The 18,757-nt window shown below is 43.0% G+C and overlaps 2 protein-coding genes across 3 annotated transcripts; both read left to right on the forward strand.

Annotated features, from left to right (window-relative positions):
* The first annotated feature begins 2,581 nt into the window (after positions 1-2,581).
* Positions 2,582-8,668, forward strand: LOC115541771 (tripartite motif-containing protein 16-like). The gene is made up of 3 exons (XM_030353610.1): positions 2,582-2,797; positions 6,844-7,639; positions 8,097-8,668. Exons 1-3 carry the CDS (start codon positions 2,603-2,605, stop codon positions 8,666-8,668), a joined length of 1,563 nt encoding a protein of 520 aa, XP_030209470.1. The 5' UTR covers positions 2,582-2,602.
* A 4,391-nt stretch (positions 8,669-13,059) lies between these two features.
* Positions 13,060-17,634, forward strand: LOC115543085 (lymphocyte antigen 75). 2 transcript variants are annotated; one of them, XM_030355640.1, is made up of 7 exons: positions 13,060-13,323; positions 14,356-14,394; positions 14,500-14,785; positions 15,102-15,238; positions 16,056-16,275; positions 16,684-16,853; positions 17,196-17,634. In XM_030355640.1, exons 1-7 carry the CDS (start codon positions 13,290-13,292, stop codon positions 17,261-17,263), a joined length of 954 nt encoding a protein of 317 aa, XP_030211500.1. In that variant the 5' UTR covers positions 13,060-13,289; the 3' UTR covers positions 17,264-17,634. The 2 variants fall into 2 exon arrangements, with proteins under 2 accessions (XP_030211500.1, XP_030211501.1); XM_030355641.1 differs by lacking the exon at positions 17,196-17,634 and adding an exon at positions 17,038-17,175.
* Positions 17,635-18,757: the final 1,123 nt, after the last annotated feature.

Here is an 18,757-nt window from a genome sequence, read left to right on the forward strand (position 1 = left end):
TTTTACGTACGGGCATGAATTTATTTACGGACAAAAGATGTTAGGAGAAATCAGCGGATTGTTTACTCCGGGTAGGAAATGAGTGCCCAAATTAAGGAGTTCAAGTACCTCGGGGTCTTGTTCGTGAGTGAGGGTACTATGGAGCGTGAGATTGGCCGGAGAATCGGAGCAGCGGGGGCGGTATTGCGTTTGCTTTACCGCACCGTTGTGACGAAAAGAGAGCTGAGCCGCAAGGCCAAGCTCTCGATCTACCGGTCGATCTTCGTTCCTATCCTCACCTATGGTCATGAGGGCTGGGTGATGACCGAAAGGACGAGATCGCGGGTACAAGCGGCCGAGATGAGTTTTCTCAGAAGGGTGGCTGGCGTCTCCCTAACTCGGATTAGAGCCGCTGCTCCTTTACTTAGAAAGGAGTCAGCTGAGGTGGTTCGGGTATCTGGTAAGGATGCCCACTGGGCGCCTTCCTTGGGAGGTGTTTCAGGCACGTCCAGTGGGGAGGAGACCTCGGGGAAGACCCAGGACTAGTTGGAGAGATTATATCTCAACACTGGCCTGGGAACGCCTCGGGATCCCCCCGTCAGAGTTGGTCAATGTGGCCCGGGAAAGGGAAGTCTGGGGCCCCCTGCATGAGCTGCTCCCCCCGCGACCCGACCCCGGATAAGCGGATAGGAGACCGGTACTTTGGAACATGAGGATCGACATATACAGAGATAAAAACAAAACCAACAGGCTTGGAAAGAGATCGCTGAGGAGTTTGGCCTGCAAGGTACTTAGCCTACAAGTTTTGTGAAAAACATAAAAACTTTCATACGGTATCTCCGTAAAACGACGGCGAAAGTTAAATTTTTTGAACGTATATTACGGACATACCGGACAGAAATTTTACGGAGGGGAGGAGTCTCGGAGGAAAAACGGACATTACGGAGAATCACATAGGAATGAATGGACTTTCGGTCAGAGACGGTTGGATCGCATACGAGAATGTACGTATGTGGAAACGAGGCGTTAAGCCCAGTTCAGACCAAAGATTCACCTTGCAACGCCTTGCAACTCGCAACTCCTTGCAACGCCTTGCAACGAGACGGGCTGCGACGTTCTAAAACTGGGCAGTTCACATTGGCTGCAACGCGCTGCAACGGGCTGCGACGCTAGGTGGTTTCCATAGTAACTGTGAACGCTCTGGCACATGCTGAGAGCCGCAACAGCATTATTTGCGTAGGTTAGGTTAGATTAGTTAGGTTTGCAATTAGTTTTATTTTTATTTTACTTGAGAGTAGGCTAGAGTTACTATGTCTTGTCATTCTCCACTACATCTGCATTGGAGTAAATAGCTGGAGCTTACAGTTAGTTTAGATTACCCGTTGTTGGATACATTGCATTTTCCGGTCATTTGTCGTCCTCATATCTGTATGTGCACACAATTATTCATGTCTGCGATCATCACAGAGTCCACAAGCAGCAGGTCGCAATTCCCGATGGGTCACAATTCATGTCAGCAGACCGTCGAAATCTGCGACCACACTGTAAATGCGGGGAAAATGAGTCAAACTCCAACCAAATGTTTTCAGGTCATTTGTCGTCCTCATATTTGTATTTGGACACAATTATTCATGTCTGCGATCATCACAGAGTCCACAAGCAACGCAGGTCGCAATCCCCGATGGGTCACAATCAATCTAGCGCACCGTTGAATTCTGCGCCCACACTGTAAATGCAGGAAAAATAAGACAAACCCCAACCAAATCTTTTCAGGTCATTTGTCGTCCTCATATCTGTATTTGGACACAATTATTCGTCGTAGAATTCAGCAAGATTAAAAGTGCAAATACATCAACAAAATACGACAGTACGGTACCGGGACGGAGTAAGGCCGTGACGTACAAGTTGTTCTGTGCTGTGATTGGCTGAAGAGGAATAGTTAAATCGCCGCGTTCTAAAACTGGACCTTGCGATTTGACATGTTCAATCTCTGGCGACTCCTTGCAACGCCTTGCGACGCCTTGCAACGGCTTGCAACGGCTTGCAACGACCCGTTCACACCGCCCCTGCGACGTTCCAAAACCGTCTCGTTGCAAGCCGTTGCAAGGTGAATCTTTGGTCTGAACTGGGCTTTAAAGGTTAGACATATTTGATGCCGCAAAGAAGAGAACACACAGCGAATTTGAAGGGAGCCTACACAGTTCATGAATGCGCCCAAAGTCAGAGTGTGAAATATATGTCATTAAAATGTGTGTCAGTGGGGGCGGAGCCAGGTGTTAGGGGAGGGGTCAGGTATTAGGGGAGGGGCCAGGTGTTAGGGGAGGGGCCAGGTGTTAGGGGAGGGGCCAGGTGTTAGGGGAGGGGTCAGGTGCTAGGGGAGGAGAGGAGAGGACGACTGGTTCAGGTAACAAAGCTTAAACATCAAAGAAACCAAAGCCAGCTGACGTGGAAGCAATTCACTCTTTCAGGACAAAAGTTTATCGCATGTTGGAACAAATTGTCTGACAGACAGAAAACACAACAAGGTGAGCACAACTTTGGGATAAGTTAAAACCTCTCTTCCATTATTGAATTAGAAATATATCATTGCTCAATACATAAACCTTTTCGTCTGTGTCTAGGAATGGCCTCTGCTAACACTTCCTGGACTGAAGAGAACTTTTTATGTTCAATCTGTCTGGATGTCTTCAGCAGTCCAGTTACCACCCCATGTGGACACAACTTCTGCAGAACCTGTATTACAAAGTTCTGGGATGAACAAGTCAAGTACAAATGTCCTGTTTGCAACAAACTGTTCCCAACTAGACCTGATCTACGGGTCAATACCCTCTTATCAGAGTTGGCAGCTCAGTTTAGAACGACTATACGAGTCAAAGATCAGCCTTTTGTTGAATCAGCAGAAGTTCCCTGTGATGACTGTACTGGGACCAAGCTGAAGGCTGTGAAGTCCTGCCTAGAGTGTCTTATCTCTTATTGCCAAACCCACCTGGAGCCACATCAGAGAGTCGCGGGCCTGAAGAGTCATCAGCTGGTTGAGCCTATGGACCGTCTTGAAGACAGGATGTGTAAGAAACACAAACAACTTCTGGAGCTCTTCTGCAAGACTGAACAGGTGTCTGTATGTCAGTTCTGCATAGAGACAGACCACAGGTCCCATACGGTTGTACCCATAAAAGCGGAATTTGAAATGAAGACGGCCCAGCTGGGGAAGATGGATGCAAAAGTTCCACGGATGATCCAGGAGAGAAAACGAAAGATTAAGGAGATCAATGACACATTAGAAATGAGCAAGAAAGACGCAGACAGAGAGCTAGCTGATGGTGGGCAGGTCCTCGCTGCTCTGATGTGCTACATTAGAAAGTGCCGGGACGATTTCAACCGAACAGTTGAAGAGAAACTGAAATCCACAGAGAAAGAAGCCGAAGACCTCATCAAAGAGCTGGAGCAGGAAATAGAAGATCTGACCTATAGAAGCTCAGAGGTGAAGCAGCTCTCACACACCAAAGACCACCTCCATTTCCTCCAGACCTTCAGATCACTGACGATTCCTCCACACACCAGGGACTGGATGACGGTGGAGGTTCGTCCTCCGTCATACGTAGGGACCTTGAGGAGATCCCTGGATCAGCTGGAGGAGACACTGAACATGGAGATGAAGAAGCTGCGTGATGATGCTGAACTGAAGAGGGTCCAGCAGTATGAAGTAGATGTGACTCTGGATCCTGATACAGCACCTTCCCAGCTCATCATCTCTGAGGATGGGAAACAAGTACAACCCTAAGAGATGTACAAAATGTATATGTGTTCTCACGAGACAGAGCTTCTCCTCAGGTAAATTTTACTTTGAGGTCCAGGTTAAAGACAAGACTACATGGTGTTTAGGAGTGGCCAGGAGTCCATCAACAGAAAACATCTGATCATATTGACCCCTGAGAACGGCTCCTGGACTATTAAATTCAACAAGGATGTGTTGGTATTCAATGATGACCCTGCTGTCCGTCTCCCTCTGAGAGCTGAGCTCCAGAAGGTGGGGGTGTTTGTTGATTATGATGAGGGTCTGGTCTCCTTCTACAATGTGGAAGCCAGGGTTAATTTATACTCTGCTACTGGCTGCAACTTTAGTGAGCCTCTCTATCCAATCCTCTCTCCAGGATACCATAATTATGAAGGTAAAAACTCTGCTCCAATGATAATCTCACCAGTCAATCAAACAGACTAGGGCCTTTGTTTTATAATACAACAAACAAACCACCGAAACAACTAATGTTTTTTCCTGAAAGGAATCTTTACAATTTGAGATCTGAGAGGTCTGCATTGAAGTGGTAGGCCTACTACTGTAATTTAAGAAATTTGAGAAATTCATTAAGAAATAACCCTTACTATCATAATACATAGCCCATTGTAAATTATTAGATTCTACTATATTTTATAAATGTTTGTTTTCCCCAGTTATTTTTTCGGGGTTATTGCTAATGCTATACCATCATAAATGGTTGCAATCATAACATTTTTGGGGGATACGGTTTTTTATGATAATAAACTGTACATTACTATTAGTTTATATTTTGGAATAATGAATTGCAATGCAATTCCTCTTTGTAGACTTTTCTGATTTCAATAAAATGGCAAGAAATGGAATCGGTACATTCTTTGTGGGAAATAGCTACATTACGTTCGTACACACATATGTCCTATTTAGATTTCTTTGGTCAAACATTTGAAGAACTTAAACTTGGGTGGTGGAGATTTTAGATCAAACACACTCACACACCTCACTATTCCAGCCGTATCAAAGAGTGAGCTGGGTCTAAAAACTTATTTGTAAAAAAAATAAAGTCTGGACCAGATTTAGTGGGATTCTGGGGGTAGGAACTGGACGGAGGTCCAAAAAGAGATGGACAAGTCATGGCTGGATCTGATCCTCCAGTTAAAGTGTCTGAAAAGTGATATCTTGTCGTTGGTGGGAGGACAACTGGAAATGCTGCTGGTACAATCCCATTTTGGCAGCTTTTAAAGTGAGGCTATACTGCACATGGACCTGGCAGAACTGGTGTAGTTGCATCGTCCTGATTTGAGGGGCTACAACACAATGATAAAAACTCAGGAGATTCAATGAGAAAAAACTAATTAGAATAACATCATTAAGTTTATGGCTTCATGAATCCTTTAATTCGTTTTTTGTTCAAATTGGTGAGAGTTCGATTGAAGGTTATAGATAGCTAGTATGGTTTGAGCCAGATTTAACTGACTGACATTAGTTCATAGTTTAAGAGCTTAGTTACCTAAGAGACTGAGCTTAGTGACAGACTCTCAATATTGAAGATTTGATGTTAAGCGAGGCCTTGATGTCCAGTTACTGCAGCGTCCTCGTTGCTGACCCTGTCCGACTAATCAGGTTGGCTCACGGGACAGTCCCTTTCCTCATGTCTAAGCATCTTCACATGGAAGAAACCTTTGAAGTCTTTAGACCTCTTTGTTTCAAACTGTATTTTCTCTTCCTCAAAGGGAGCGGACTCACAAAATCAGACCCTTAAAAATAAAGTACACACCCTTTCAGTTAGTGAGTTAGTTAGTTGACCTATCTTTGGGTCTACATTAAAACTGATAATATTTTTGTTTGATTGCATACATAAATCTAATTTTGGATCTGAATTCACTTCCTTGATGTAGAACTGATAACATGAGATTGTGTCAGGTCATTATAGAGCTGACCTCTTCATGACCAGCAGGCTTAAGGCTATTGTTGGCCAGAATCCTTAAGGTGTTTTTAGGTGGATGTTAGCTAGACAGTGTTTTAGTGGTAGTCGGTTATATTAGTTGTTAGTAATGTGTGGTAAAATTATGATAACCTCAGTAACGGGTATTGGATTTGGGTTTGGATTTCGGGTTTGTCGTCTCCGAGTAGGGACGTCGGTCAAGTTCGTTTGCCCTACCCCGAGTAGCATGCCTCTGGTTTATTATGTTTTATGCGGTTAAAGTCGCGGAGATAAGCCTTATATAACCACCAGCGTTAAAGCAATATAAAATGATAAATCATTAAAGGACATGTAACTGGAGCACACAGGAAGAGGGTTTTTATAAAGACTGGGGGAAATACTAGCCTCAGGAAAAGTTAAGTTCAATGTATTTGTACAGCTGTTAATCAGTAAGTCACGAATCGACACTAAATCAATCTCTGTGTCCTATCTTTTAAAGGCTGAAAATGTTTAATGCGTAAAGAAGAGAACACACATGACACCACATTTGAATTAGCCTACACAGTTCAGGTCCGTGCCCAAAGTCACGAGTGTGGAAGTTGAAACGTCAGTAAACTGTGTGCCCGTTGGGGAGGAGCCAGGTGTGAGAGGAGAAGAGAGGACGTCTTGATCAGGAAACGACACTTAAGGTTCGTAGAAAACAAAGCCGACCAACGAAGAAGCAGTTCTCTACCTGGAGAAAAATAAAACGCATTTGGAACAAATGTCTGCCAGATCACAACAAGGTGAGTAAAGCAGCACAATTTTGAGAGAAGCCAAAACCTCTTAGCCTGTTAAGGAATTAGAAAAAGAATGGAATTGCTCAACACATAAATCCTGTCGTCTGTGTATAGGAATGGCCTCTGCTAACACTTCCTGGTCCGAAGACAACATTTCATGTTTCATCTGTGAGGATGAGTTCACCAGTCCAGTTACCACTGCATGTGGACATAACTTCTGCAGAACCTGCATTAGTAATTTCTGGGATGAACAAGTCCAGTACAAATGTCCTGTTTGTAATGAGCTTTTCCACACAAGACCTGATCTACGGGTTAACACTCTCTTATCAGAGCTGGCAGCTCAGTTTAGTACGTCCGTACGAGTAAAAGAGAAGCCTTGTGTTAAACCAGCAGAAGTTCCCTGTGACGTCTGTACTGGGACCCAGCAGAAGGCTGTGAAGTCCTGCCTAGTGTGTCTTGTCTCTTTCTGCCAAACCCACCTGGAGCCACATCAGAGAGTCGCAGGCCTGAAGAAACATCGGCTGGTCGAGCCTATGGACCGTCTGGAAGACAGGATGTGTAAGAAACACAATCAACTTCTGGAGCTCTTCTGCCAGACTGAACAGGTGTGTGTGTGTCTGTTGTGCACAGTGACAGACCACAAGTCCCATCCTGTTGTACCTCTAGAGGAGGAATATGAAGTGAAGACGGCCCAGCTGGGGAAGATAGAGGCTGAAGTTCCTCAGATGATCCAGGAGAGAAAAGAAAAGATTAAAAAGATCAGAGACACAATAAAAATTAGCAAGAAAGACGCAGACAGAGAGATAGCTGATGGTGGACAGGTCTTCACTACTCTGATAGGCTGTGTTGAAATTTGCCGGGATGATTTCAACCAAACGGTTAAAGAGAAACTGAAATCCACAGAGAAACAAGCTGAAGACCTTATCAAAGAGCTGGAGCAGGAAATAGAAGATCTGACCAATAGAAGCTCAGAGGTGAAGCAGCTCTCACACACTGAAGACCACCTCCACTTCCTCCAGACCTTCAGATCCCTGAAGGATCCTCCACCCACCAGGGACTGGACCACGGTGGAGGTCCGTCCTCCGTCATACGTAGGGACCTTGAGGAGATCCCTGGATCAGCTGGAGGAGACACTGAACATGGAGTTGAAGAAGCTGCCTGACTTGAAACCAGGTGTAAAGAAGTGTAAGTGTAAAATCCAATATGTATGATTTTTATTGTATAATATATGTAACTATGATTGTAAGTATTTTTTTACTACACACAATTGAATAATAATCATGGTACCATCATATTAATCATGATGTCATAGTTATGGTATCATAGTAATGTGTGTGTATTTGTGTGGTTATTATGTTATGCTATAACGTTTGTTAATAATGTTTGTAAATAGTTATTAAGAATGGGTCTGTATTCAAATATTATGATTACTCTCATTATTATATTACACATAATTATGTTACTAAACTGGTTATTTTTTTTATGTTAAAACATATATGTATAATTATAATGGATATAATATAACTATAATTACTATAAGGAGAATGCAGTTTTTAATTATACTAATATACATCACTCCCACATTATTTAAATTAGAGTAAATACATGATTACAGCCTAATCATGTATTTTTCACCCGTCAGATGCCTGTGAACTCACACTGGACCCGAACACAGCCCACAGACATCTCTATCTGACTGATAAAAACAGAAAGGTGACACAGCTTGGAGTCGATTCGTTGTGTTGTCACGGGCCTGAGAGATTTGACTACAGTAGACAGGTGCTCTGTAGAGAGGGTCTTACTGGCCGCTGTTACTGGGAGGTAGAGAGGGAAGCAATGGTGGATATTGGAGTGACATACAGAGCGATCTCCAGGAGAGGATTCGGAGACAGTGAGCTTGGACACAACAAACATTCCTGGTGTCTCAATTGTTGTGATGATGAAAATGATGATGGAGATGATGTTTACTCTGCCTGGCACAACAGTAGAAAAACAATCATACCTCTCCCTCCCTCTGGCTCTACCAGAGTAGGAGTGTATCTGGACCGGCCTGCTGGCTCTCTGTCCTTCTACAGAGTGTCCCCAGGTGGAGGAAGGTCCTCAGACACACTGACACACATCCACACCTTCCAGGCCTCCTTCACCCAGGAGGACCTCCTCCCTGGGTTTAAGTTATATGAGTCTCGTTCCACAGTGTCTCTGTGTCAGTTATAGTCCCTCCTTCCCTCCCTCCCTGGTCTCTACAGAGTCAGTGACTTTCATACTGTTATATCTTTTGTATCTTTTTTTTTTGTATCTTTTTTTCATACTGTTATACTGTTATATCTTTTGTGTCGTGATAATCTATAGTCATGTCTGTTTTTTGTCATGCCGCTTTTAACTCACGCGGAAGCACAGTGTACACATTTTGCAGATGTTTCAGTGTTCAGTTGAGGTGTCTGTTCAGTGTTCAGTTGAGGTTTCTGTGTGGTCTTTGGTTGAGGGCGTGGGTAATAGAAAAGTACAGTCCGTCAATAATGTTTAAATGTGGTCGATAGTGTTTAAATGTGGTCGATAGGGTTTAAATGTGGTCGATAGGGTTTAAATGTGGTCGATAGGGTTTACATGCTTAAATGTGGTCGATAGTGTTTAAATGTGGTCGATAGTGTTTGAATGTGGTCGATGGTGTTTGAATGTGGTCGATAGTGTTTAAATGTGCTCGATAGTGTTTAAATGTGGTCGATAGTGTTTGAATGTGCTCGATAGTGTTTAAATGTGGTCGATAGTGTTTGAATATGGTCGATAGTGTTTAAATGTGGTCGATAGGATTTAAATGTGGTCGATAGGGTTTAAATGTGGTCGATAGGGTTTACATGTGGTCCATAGTAGTGTTAAATGTTCTTTTCCCTCTCTCTCCACCTCATCCCTCACTCTCCACCTCAAGCTGGTGTGTGGTGAGCGTTCTGGCGCCGATTGGCTGCCGTGCATCACCCAAATGGGTGCAACATACTGGTGGTGGTTAGTGAGGTCCCCCCCCCCCCCCCCCCCCCTTCACTGTAGGCGTCTTTGAGCGTCTAGAAAAGCGCTAAATAAATTCAATGAATTATTATTATTAATTATAACATTGAAGAAGTGAAAATCAAACACTATTTTGAAAACAAAAAGTGTTTGTCAAGGCGATAAAATGCCTGATGGGGGTTAAAGGAAATGGGGTTATCTCTGACCAAGAAAACTACAGGTTGAAGAAAATCAGAAATCTGAATGGTAATGATGAAGGTGAAAAGAAAATCTGCATTCTAGTTAATTCTTGTCGACGTGAATAACAACATGAGAGGCAGACAGTTGGAAAATTACGTGTATTCCTCAAATATGACAAATATATAAATATATCCCCAAAAGTCCATTGACATACAATATTTTTGTGTTTCTATGTGTGTAGCTATAGCATAGCAGCATTGTAACCTGATAACAGGGCTGCTCTGTGCCTATTCATGGAGATTACATGCTTTTATTTCTTGTTCAAGACCCTTTAAATAATGTATTTTAAATAAGAATAGTCTCTCTCTCTCTCTCTCTCTCTCTCTCTCTCTCTCTCTCTCTCTCTCTCTCCTTTGCTTCTAATCACGATGAAAATCAGAGGTTTTTCATTTTAAATCTTGGGCTTTGTTTGACCTTGACTGATTTTTAAATAGATAAATGTAAATCTAAAAGTGTGTTTGATTCCAGTTACCTAATTTTTGCTACTCCCGTCTTAGTCCACTGGGTAGTTCTTTAGAGAAGGATTTAACTTTTGCTCAGGTGAGCGATGTGACATCCCCCCAGAGAGTCTAATTCCCTGAAACTTGACTGCATTGTTTGGGCGCATTTAAATCCCTATATTGCTCCCTCGTTTAAGGTGAGGACCCAAGTGGGGCCACCAGTGGCAAACCAATTATAAGAGACAAGCAAGTGTTGTTGGTCCCCTTTGTGTGTACCCAAGGTGAGCGCTGACTTCACCTCACTACCATGTCTTAGACTCTTTCTCCTCTCCTCTAGGTGGCGACAAACCCCAATCCCTCCATGGCCAAAATGTTGTGAACTGACTTTCAAGGCCTATTTCACATTTTGGGTAGGCCTATACTGTAAATTATATCCCAATTAATGTTCTTAATGTTAGATTATTATGCACATTTCTTGTCGCTACTTTCTCTAGTGACACAATATAGGCTTGAAAGCATTGTGGTCCCCCTTAATATTTAATCACGGCAGATTCGCACCGCGAAGAATCAACACTATTTAAAAATGAAAATTGTCAATTGCCACTTTTGAAACACTTTTGAAAAAAATGTGTTGATTGCTCCAAGATTTAATGTTGTTTGTTGTTCTCGGTCTCACGCCTGGCTTTGCAACATGTCTAAACAGAAATGCAAATGACAGTATTCGGTAAATACAGAGAGACCCATACTGTTTCTAGGAATGCATGCTTAATAGCGGCACAGACCAACGGACGCCTTTAGTCCACTGATAGGCCACGTTCAATGCCAGAATCGAAACTAGCCTACATCAGCAATAGCTGAATAGCTGTCAAATATGCCAAAAGTACAGAAATGTGCCAAACAACACCAAGCAATGTAAATGGCGTGGGCAGCCATGGGATTCATATTCATATATGTATTCATATTGACTTTTTGGAAGAGGGGGAACATTAGTTTATTCTGGTCACTAATGTCTTCCGGTCAGTAATGTGGTCAGTAAGGATCTTACTCACACACTAGCCAGAGGTCTGATAAGACAGATAAGACAGCCAGCTCGTCAGGAGCAGTTAGGGTTAAGTGTCTTGCTCAGGGACACGTCAACACTCAGCTAGGAGGAGCTGGGGATCGAACTTGCAACCTTTCTGTTACAAGACTGCATAAACTGCAAAATCATTTTTAGGCTCCCGTCTCATCCTTCCCGTGCTGCCTTGGTTGAATGCCACATAATTAAACCAATCACTCAACATATTTAAGGTACTCACTACAATGCTGCCTTCATTGAATTTTTTTCTGCAGTGCTACAGGAGCACACCGTCAACCAAAATGGAAGAATCTCTCTCTATCCTCTTCTCAAAAATTTTACTAAGTTGTGTCAGGTACATTTCCTGAACATATGCAAAAAAAAACGTTTTGCCCTCAGCCAAATAGGAAGGTGTTCCTATTTGCATTTCAGGGGAGAGGAGAGCATGGAAATCAGGTGTTGAGTGCTTACATTTTTTTACACATTTAGGAACCAATTTCCTCAGACAATTTTTCACATCAAGACTTACTCTTATACTTTAAAAAATATTTAATTTCATATCTATTTATTATACTCTGTAATGGACGTCAATGCGATTCCCGGGAGACTTCACAACTCTCTTTTTTGCCAAACATTTAACAAAATTCATATTTTGATCTTTATGCATATTGAAACAGATTTTCGATATCTTTCAAACTTGTTTAGATTCCATCGTTTTTGACCCACTTTGTATATTTCCCTTCGTCTCATTGTCCTCTGTTGAGCCCTTCTTAGAGAGTGTGACGCAGCAGGTACCTTGAATGAAGCCCAAGTACCAAAGATGCCTTTATACGGCACTTTACCCTGAAATAAGTAAGTAAGTAAGTAAGTAACATTTATTTATAAAAGCACATTTATAACAGTTTGCACTGACCAAAGTGCTGTACATAGTGCATACAGTAGGCAAAGATGAACGGTGCTAAGCTTCAAAATAAGCAAAGATGAAGGCAAAGATGAAGGCAAAAAATAAATAAAAAATTGAATGAAATACAAATAAAAGACATGATACCGGACATCCGAATACAACAAAGGCAATAGTGCAGAGGTCAGAGAGTTAATGGGGAGGGAAGGCAAAGGTATTACAGATGGGTTTCGAGCCATGATTTAAAGGCATAAATGGAGGGGGCATCACGTATGTCGGGTGGCAGTGGGTTCCACAAGCGCGGAGCAGCTACAGCGAAGGCCCGGTCACCTTTTTGGTTCAGTCTGGAACATATATTTTCAGTTGTGAAAGAAAATGTAAAAACTTTCCTCATTGTTATTTATTTAGCACATTATACGCAATTATATGCAGCACACAGCATAAATGCTATGGATAGCAATGCAAGCTCCATGCTATGCTCGACCTCAGCGCTGCCTTCGACACAGTTGACCAGCATTCTTCCTCCTCCTCTCGAACACGATGTTGGCATGAAAGGTTCCGCTCTTCGCTGGATTAGATCTTATCTCACAAAAGATAGCAACAATTTGTTTTCCTACTGAGGGATCAGCATCAAAGTGGCTATAACTATATTGCCTGTTGAGCCCTTTGTAACTGCGATTAAGGTCTATACAAATAAAACGGAATTTAGTTGCATGAACGTGAGCCAACATGACTTTGATTTGAATAAGGAAAGCCTCAGCCACAACAAGGGGTATATGTTAAACTATAATTCCCGTTGTTGTGAGCATAGTGTTTCACTAGGCCCCATTTCCATGACAGAAGCTGAAACAATATTTTCTATTGCTGCACTGCACAAGGCGCTGTTTTTGCAAATGAGAGCCTGTGTTTGAATTGAGGCAAATCCGTCATTGACAATAGATGTAAATGCTTCGACCATCGCAGAGGGACCGCGGAGCTCTGCTAGTGAGTTTCATCTTCAAACTGGAGGCACAACGTTACTCTGATCTCCGGCACCTCTGTACTCGCGACCTCCTCATTGGTTGAACTAATAAGTAGTTATTGTAACATTTAAACAATCTATTATTTTCACTGTGATCTGATTATTCAATCGGGGGATGTGTATCTAGAGGCTAGCGTCATCCATAAGTTAGTTACTGGGGATTTTGTTTCTGCAGTACCATGGGGTCCAGTCGTCTCATCTGCAGTTTCATCGTTACGTAAACCACACATCACTTCTCTATTTATCATTCAGTCCGTTTTATTGAATTCATTTAAACTAACCAGCAACATTATGGAAAGGTATGTTTGAAAGTTTTATTTTTTTGTGATTTGGGGTCACTGTGATGTTTGGCAACATTTATATCTAAATTTATATCTAAATTATTCAAATATGTTATGTGCTAATGCAGAATGGGAGGAGGAGGCAGTAGCCGCCCAATAGTCATTTCCCTATAGGTAGTATTGCTATTCTTCCTTTAAATTGTAATTTTAGACACAATAGTTTCAGGGACGTAGCAAGGACATTATTACTGTGGTGGCCAGCCCGGGCAAGTCTTATATTTGGGGTGGCACTTGATTGTCAACGGAAGAAGGGGGGGGGGGGGGGGGGGGGGAGTATTTTAAGTGCAATATTTATTCATAATGGCAAAATCTTACACTTTCAATAAGAATAATAAGTCAAAGTTAGATCAAACTAATAGTGCATATATTTCAGCTTTCTTTAGACCGTTTCAGTTCAGGATATTTTAATTTTATTTTTTCAGACCCGGGGGGCAATGTCAACTGAATAGTTGACTTTGTACAATTATTTGTTAAGTTATTTATTAGTATTCCACTGCGTTGTTGAATACCAGTACGTGTTTCCCCCATGGATTCAGTAATGTTTCAGCCCCAAAATCAGCCTTGTAAAATTATTATATAATTATGTATAGATAAATATATATAATACATATTGCAGCAATGCAATATTTACAAAATTTACAAATTGAACATTAATAACACAGTAAAATACAACTATCTGATATTTCCATGAAAGCGCAAAAGCTTTATGCTCAAAGCAGGACGAATATTATAGATTTTTTTTATTTGGATTCATTAACTTTATCATTATAAAATTATGAAAGAAACTCATATCTGATCATATGGTTCGTACCAACCCACCCCTCGTAGATTATCTTCCGATCACAGAACACCCTGTCCTGGTTTTATCCCTGATGTACCGATCATGTATTTTCTCATGCACCAGTTGTTCTCATCCACCTGCGGGAGTCACCTCGATGTTCAGGTATTTACATGTGAAGCAAGTTATCTAAACACACAAGTCATGCGTTTTTGAACCGTAGAACGCAACTGGACTAAACTCTGCTCTGTGGTCTCACTCGCTCCCAAGCTGCATCCAGCATTGACGTGCCGCTGAGAGGCGCGGCCGTTCAGTCTTCAACCTATGAGGGCTGGAGCGCTGGACAGGCCATCGATGGGAGCTGCAGCCCTGATGGGAAGGACAGCTGCACTCACACCTTGGCGATGGACAATCCGTGGTGGAGGCTCCAGCTGGACGGTGTGTACAGGGTGTCCGTGATCGAGATCACTAATATGTACTCAACAAGGAAGTGGCTCGACGGCGTGGAAATACACATCGGCAATTCACTGGTCAACAACGGCAACGACAACCCGAGGTGAGTCACAATGCCAACCTCCTCTCTAATTGGGTTCGACCCCCAGCCAACATGGGTTGGATAAAGTGTCTTTGGATAAAAGTTTAAATGACTAAATAGCCTAGAGTGTAAGTCAACCCCCTTTTTCAACTTATTCTGTAATCCCCATGGAGCTACACGGCCACTTTATGAACCTTTTTTAGTAGCCTACTGTCATTGTGAATGAGCAAACTGATTGGCCGAGTCTAGCATGTGTATTTTTTAACCCCGGTTTTCTCTAAACGGCAGACTTATTTTATTTGCAGTTATAAAATGGGATAGATTCTCTCTCCCTCAGGTGTGCCATCATCCACGATGTCCCCGACGGCTTGACTCAGACTGTCCATTGCTGGGGAATGGAAGGAATGTACGTCAACTTCTACAAGCCCTTCAACACTACATACTTGATGTTGTGCGAGGTCAAAGTGTACGGAGGTAGGAACCCATTCTATCAATCAAAGTCATCATTGGTGTGGGGATGGGTGTATGAGTGCGACATTTGGTTAGGGTAACACAGTTTCCGGTTATACCCGTGTGGTGTGCGAACCCAACCCGGTTTCATATTATGCAAAGCGACTGTATGGCGTCGGTCGAGAGGTTCTGGCAAATTCAAATGTAGCCTGTTGCTTACATCATCGACTTGTGTTGATGCTAAACATGACTTTTATGACTGCAAACAGGGGCAGAAGTGTATGCTGAGATTTGACTTTGACCGACCCTTTTTATTTGGAGAAAAATGAATGCGTAGTCAACTGTCTGAAGATTTAGTTTTGCCGTCAATAAAGTGTTTCTAAACGTCCCACAGAAGTGATTAATTTAGTGTCGCTATGAAGTTTTTTAAAATTTGTGTCTACCAAAGGCCTTAAAGGGGTTATATCATGCTTTTTCGCCTTTTCCCTTCATTGAGATTGTTAAATGATGTACGTACTGTATGCATGTTTTATGTCTGCTAAACTAGAAAATCTAAGTCTGAGCCAGGGGGAGTTCTGCGCCCACCGAGAAAAACGCAGAAATCGGTTTTGCAGAAATTAAACAATGTGAGAATAGTATGAGGTATTTCTAACATACATGCATGTAACCCTATTCTAGTAGTAGCCTACCCCCAAATGCAATTATTAACCTCAAAAAAGCAGATATGGGATCTTCAGTAGAATATTAGGGAGGGATTGTCTTGCTCAATGTTACCTTATTGTACGCTTACAGGGCTAAGAGTGGAGGTCCCTCACCCCAACGCTGTCTTTTGGTCCCCTAGAGTTGGCCCCCCCTCCCCCCTCCATCAGCACTCCGGGGGTGGGGATGAACGTCACCCTGGTGGGGAAGCGGCTGTGCTGGTCAGACGCCCTGTTCTACTGCAGAGACTATCACTGGGACCTGCTGACTCTCAGGGGCCCGGCGGAGCAGGAGATGGTTGACGATCTGGTGGCTCGCGCCCCCTTCACACTGACCAGCCATCTCTGGGTGGGCCTGCGCAGGTACTGGCCAGGCCTTACGGCTCAGTTATGGGGTCCACGTTGACGCGACGCTAGGGGGTTCACTGACCAATGACGTCCTTGCCTCCGCCTCAAGAGCCTCCCGAAAAGTGGAACTTTGCGTCGAGGCGGCGCCGCAGCGAGGGCTGTGATTGGTCCGCTCACTGAAACCCGGCGCAGAACCAAAACAGGTCCACGACTGCGTCGAAGCGTCTGCGTGGTCGTCATGTTGCGTCGAAGTGGAACCATAACTGAGCCCAAAGTGTCTTTTAAGCATAAAGGTCTGTCCTTATGATCATCTGTCGGTCCATCCAATCACTTGGTCTTCTATTCATTAACATTAAAATAAGTTCAACATTTGTCTCTGCTATTCCACCCGGGTAACACTTTCAACTCTTTCCATGTTTGTAGGTCTATTCTAGGAAGCTCTTGGTTCTGGATGTCGGGTGACCCGATGGACTTCACCCAGTGGGACGAGGCCTCACAGGAGCCCAGCCCCTGTGGGGGCATTTCCAGCACAGAACGTTCCACATGGAGGCAACGCTTTTGTGGGGAACATCTCAACTTCATCTGTTTCACAGGTCGGTGTCCAGTCTATAGACCCATAACCAGGTCCTGATCAGCCAAATCGCTGAACCTTCTTCTAATCTGCAAGCATGCACCAACGTGTGCGACATACAATACACGTACAAGGGACTCTCAAATAAGATCTTATTTTTCACTCAACTTCTTTGAATGTCTGACATGATTAAAAGTTTGAAACAGGTTGAAGAAAAGAGGTTGAAGCTTCCTTTTTGGGAAAACTGGAAAAATTAAAGATCTCTCAAGTACTAAGCTCCACCTAGAAGTCTGAACAAGGAGTGAAATGAGCTCTCTGTCTTTTACACAACTTTAATTAACCTTCTTGTATCTATTGTCCGCAGGTCCGACAGGAGGGAAAAAGGTGCGCTTCTTTAGTACAACAAGAGTGAAACCAACCTGTAAAAACTAGGTTTGTCTTGCTGGAGAATGCAACTACTGAATCCCAAGTAGTCATACGTAGTGGAGATTCTGAATGCTTTAGCACAGAGCTTGTCTGTGGTAGCTAACCAGTTCTGCATTTTGTTTACAAACTCACGGAAGATGTATATCCATGGAATTAGTGCTGTAATAGCTTGAACGTGTAAAAGCGTAGGTAGAAGTAATTTATTTACTTTAGAATATAATCATTGAACATCCATATGAGCAGATCTGGTTGACGTTGCATTAGTCCTTTGATTGAAATGTGGAGATTGTGAGAATATGCTATATAAATACCATATAAAATATTGGTCATGTTTTATTTCTATGTCTTTAATTCTTGAAATAAAGAAAACAACTTAATTTCCTTTGATAAGTTATTGAATGTCTCAACTGTTTCAAAAAAATAATTTCTTCACTGATTGACATTTAGAATGCATATTTCAATATTTAAGGTTTTGTATGAAACATCCCTGTGCCATGTAGCCATATCACCATTTTATAGAAACCCATGCATTACAGGATTGATGCAGTTTCGAGATGGTTTACGGTGATCATATCTTATCATCACACCCATTATCCTTGATGAACCGAGACCATTGTTGAGCTCTCTCTCTTGTTCTGTCTCTACTCTCTCTTCCTCTGTGCTCCGTAGCACTGGATAAACACTGCATTCTCTTCCCACTCAATCCTTTCCGTCTCACTGTCTCGCTTGCTCTTTCTCTCCTTCTCTCACCCTCTCTGGCTTTAGTTCTCTCTCGCTCTGCAACCCAGCGTTCCAGTGCACTCCATGAGCAGAGTCCTCTGTATTTGGATATTGCACCGACTGCATTTGCCTGCAAGGATTTAAAAGAACGAACTAAAGCCGTCTTCAACGTGGCCGTTGAAATGCAAATTGAGATAACGAGCAGCCCAGAACTGTTCGTATGCACGGCATATTATTAAATGTAGTATACAATTAAACGTGTTGGTTTATTGTGGCAGTGTATGTGGAGGAGGGCGGGTTTAAGCCGCCTCACCTGGACGAGTCTGATTGGACGCTGGGGCTGGGGGAGGCCAATGAGGGCCCAGGTTAATCCAGACACCTCCACACACACTCTGGGGGTTCTCCTGGACGGCACCACCACACCAGGCCGCGTATCATCTCCAACAGACCTTTTGCAACAAACAGCCACACTAGTTTCTAATATAACTTTCAGTTGAGTAACGTTAACCTTCGTATGATAATAATACCAATTGTGTGCTCTGAGCCCCCCCCCCCCCCCCTTACGGCGCCTCTTCTAATCACTAACCTTGGGTCGAGGCGAGGCAGCAGCAAGGGCTGTGATTGGTCCGCTAACTACATCATTTAGGGCCATAGGCTTTGTATGTAGATAGTGAAAGTTAAAATATGTAACTTTTAACTCTGCACTCCGTCCCCGACCTCACCGGGGACCTGCCGTCCAGCCGCTCCAACAGCTCCACACAAAATGACCGTTGATGGTTT

This window comes from Gadus morhua, chromosome 4, assembly GCF_902167405.1.
Source record: "Gadus morhua chromosome 4, gadMor3.0, whole genome shotgun sequence".
In the NCBI taxonomy this organism is placed as follows: domain Eukaryota; kingdom Metazoa; phylum Chordata; class Actinopteri; order Gadiformes; family Gadidae; genus Gadus; species Gadus morhua.

Coding starts and splice junctions, on each gene's coding strand:
- LOC115541771 (XM_030353610.1), top strand. CDS start 2,603: ATGGCCTCTGCTAACACTTCCTGGACTGAAGAGAACTTTTTATGTTCA. Junction 2,798..6,843: donor CAACTAGACCTGATCTACGG/GTCAATACCCTC, acceptor TGTGTTAAACCA/GCAGAAGTTCCCTGTGACGT. Junction 7,640..8,096: donor GAAACCAGGTGTAAAGAAGT/GTAAGTGTAAAA, acceptor TTCACCCGTCAG/ATGCCTGTGAACTCACACTG.
- LOC115543085 (XM_030355640.1), top strand. CDS start 13,290: ATGGGGTCCAGTCGTCTCATCTGCAGTTTCATCG. Junction 14,786..15,101: donor AACGGCAACGACAACCCGAG/GTGAGTCACAAT, acceptor TCTCTCCCTCAG/GTGTGCCATCATCCACGATG. Junction 16,854..17,195: donor CAACTTCATCTGTTTCACAG/GTCGGTGTCCAG, acceptor TATTGTCCGCAG/GTCCGACAGGAGGGAAAAAG.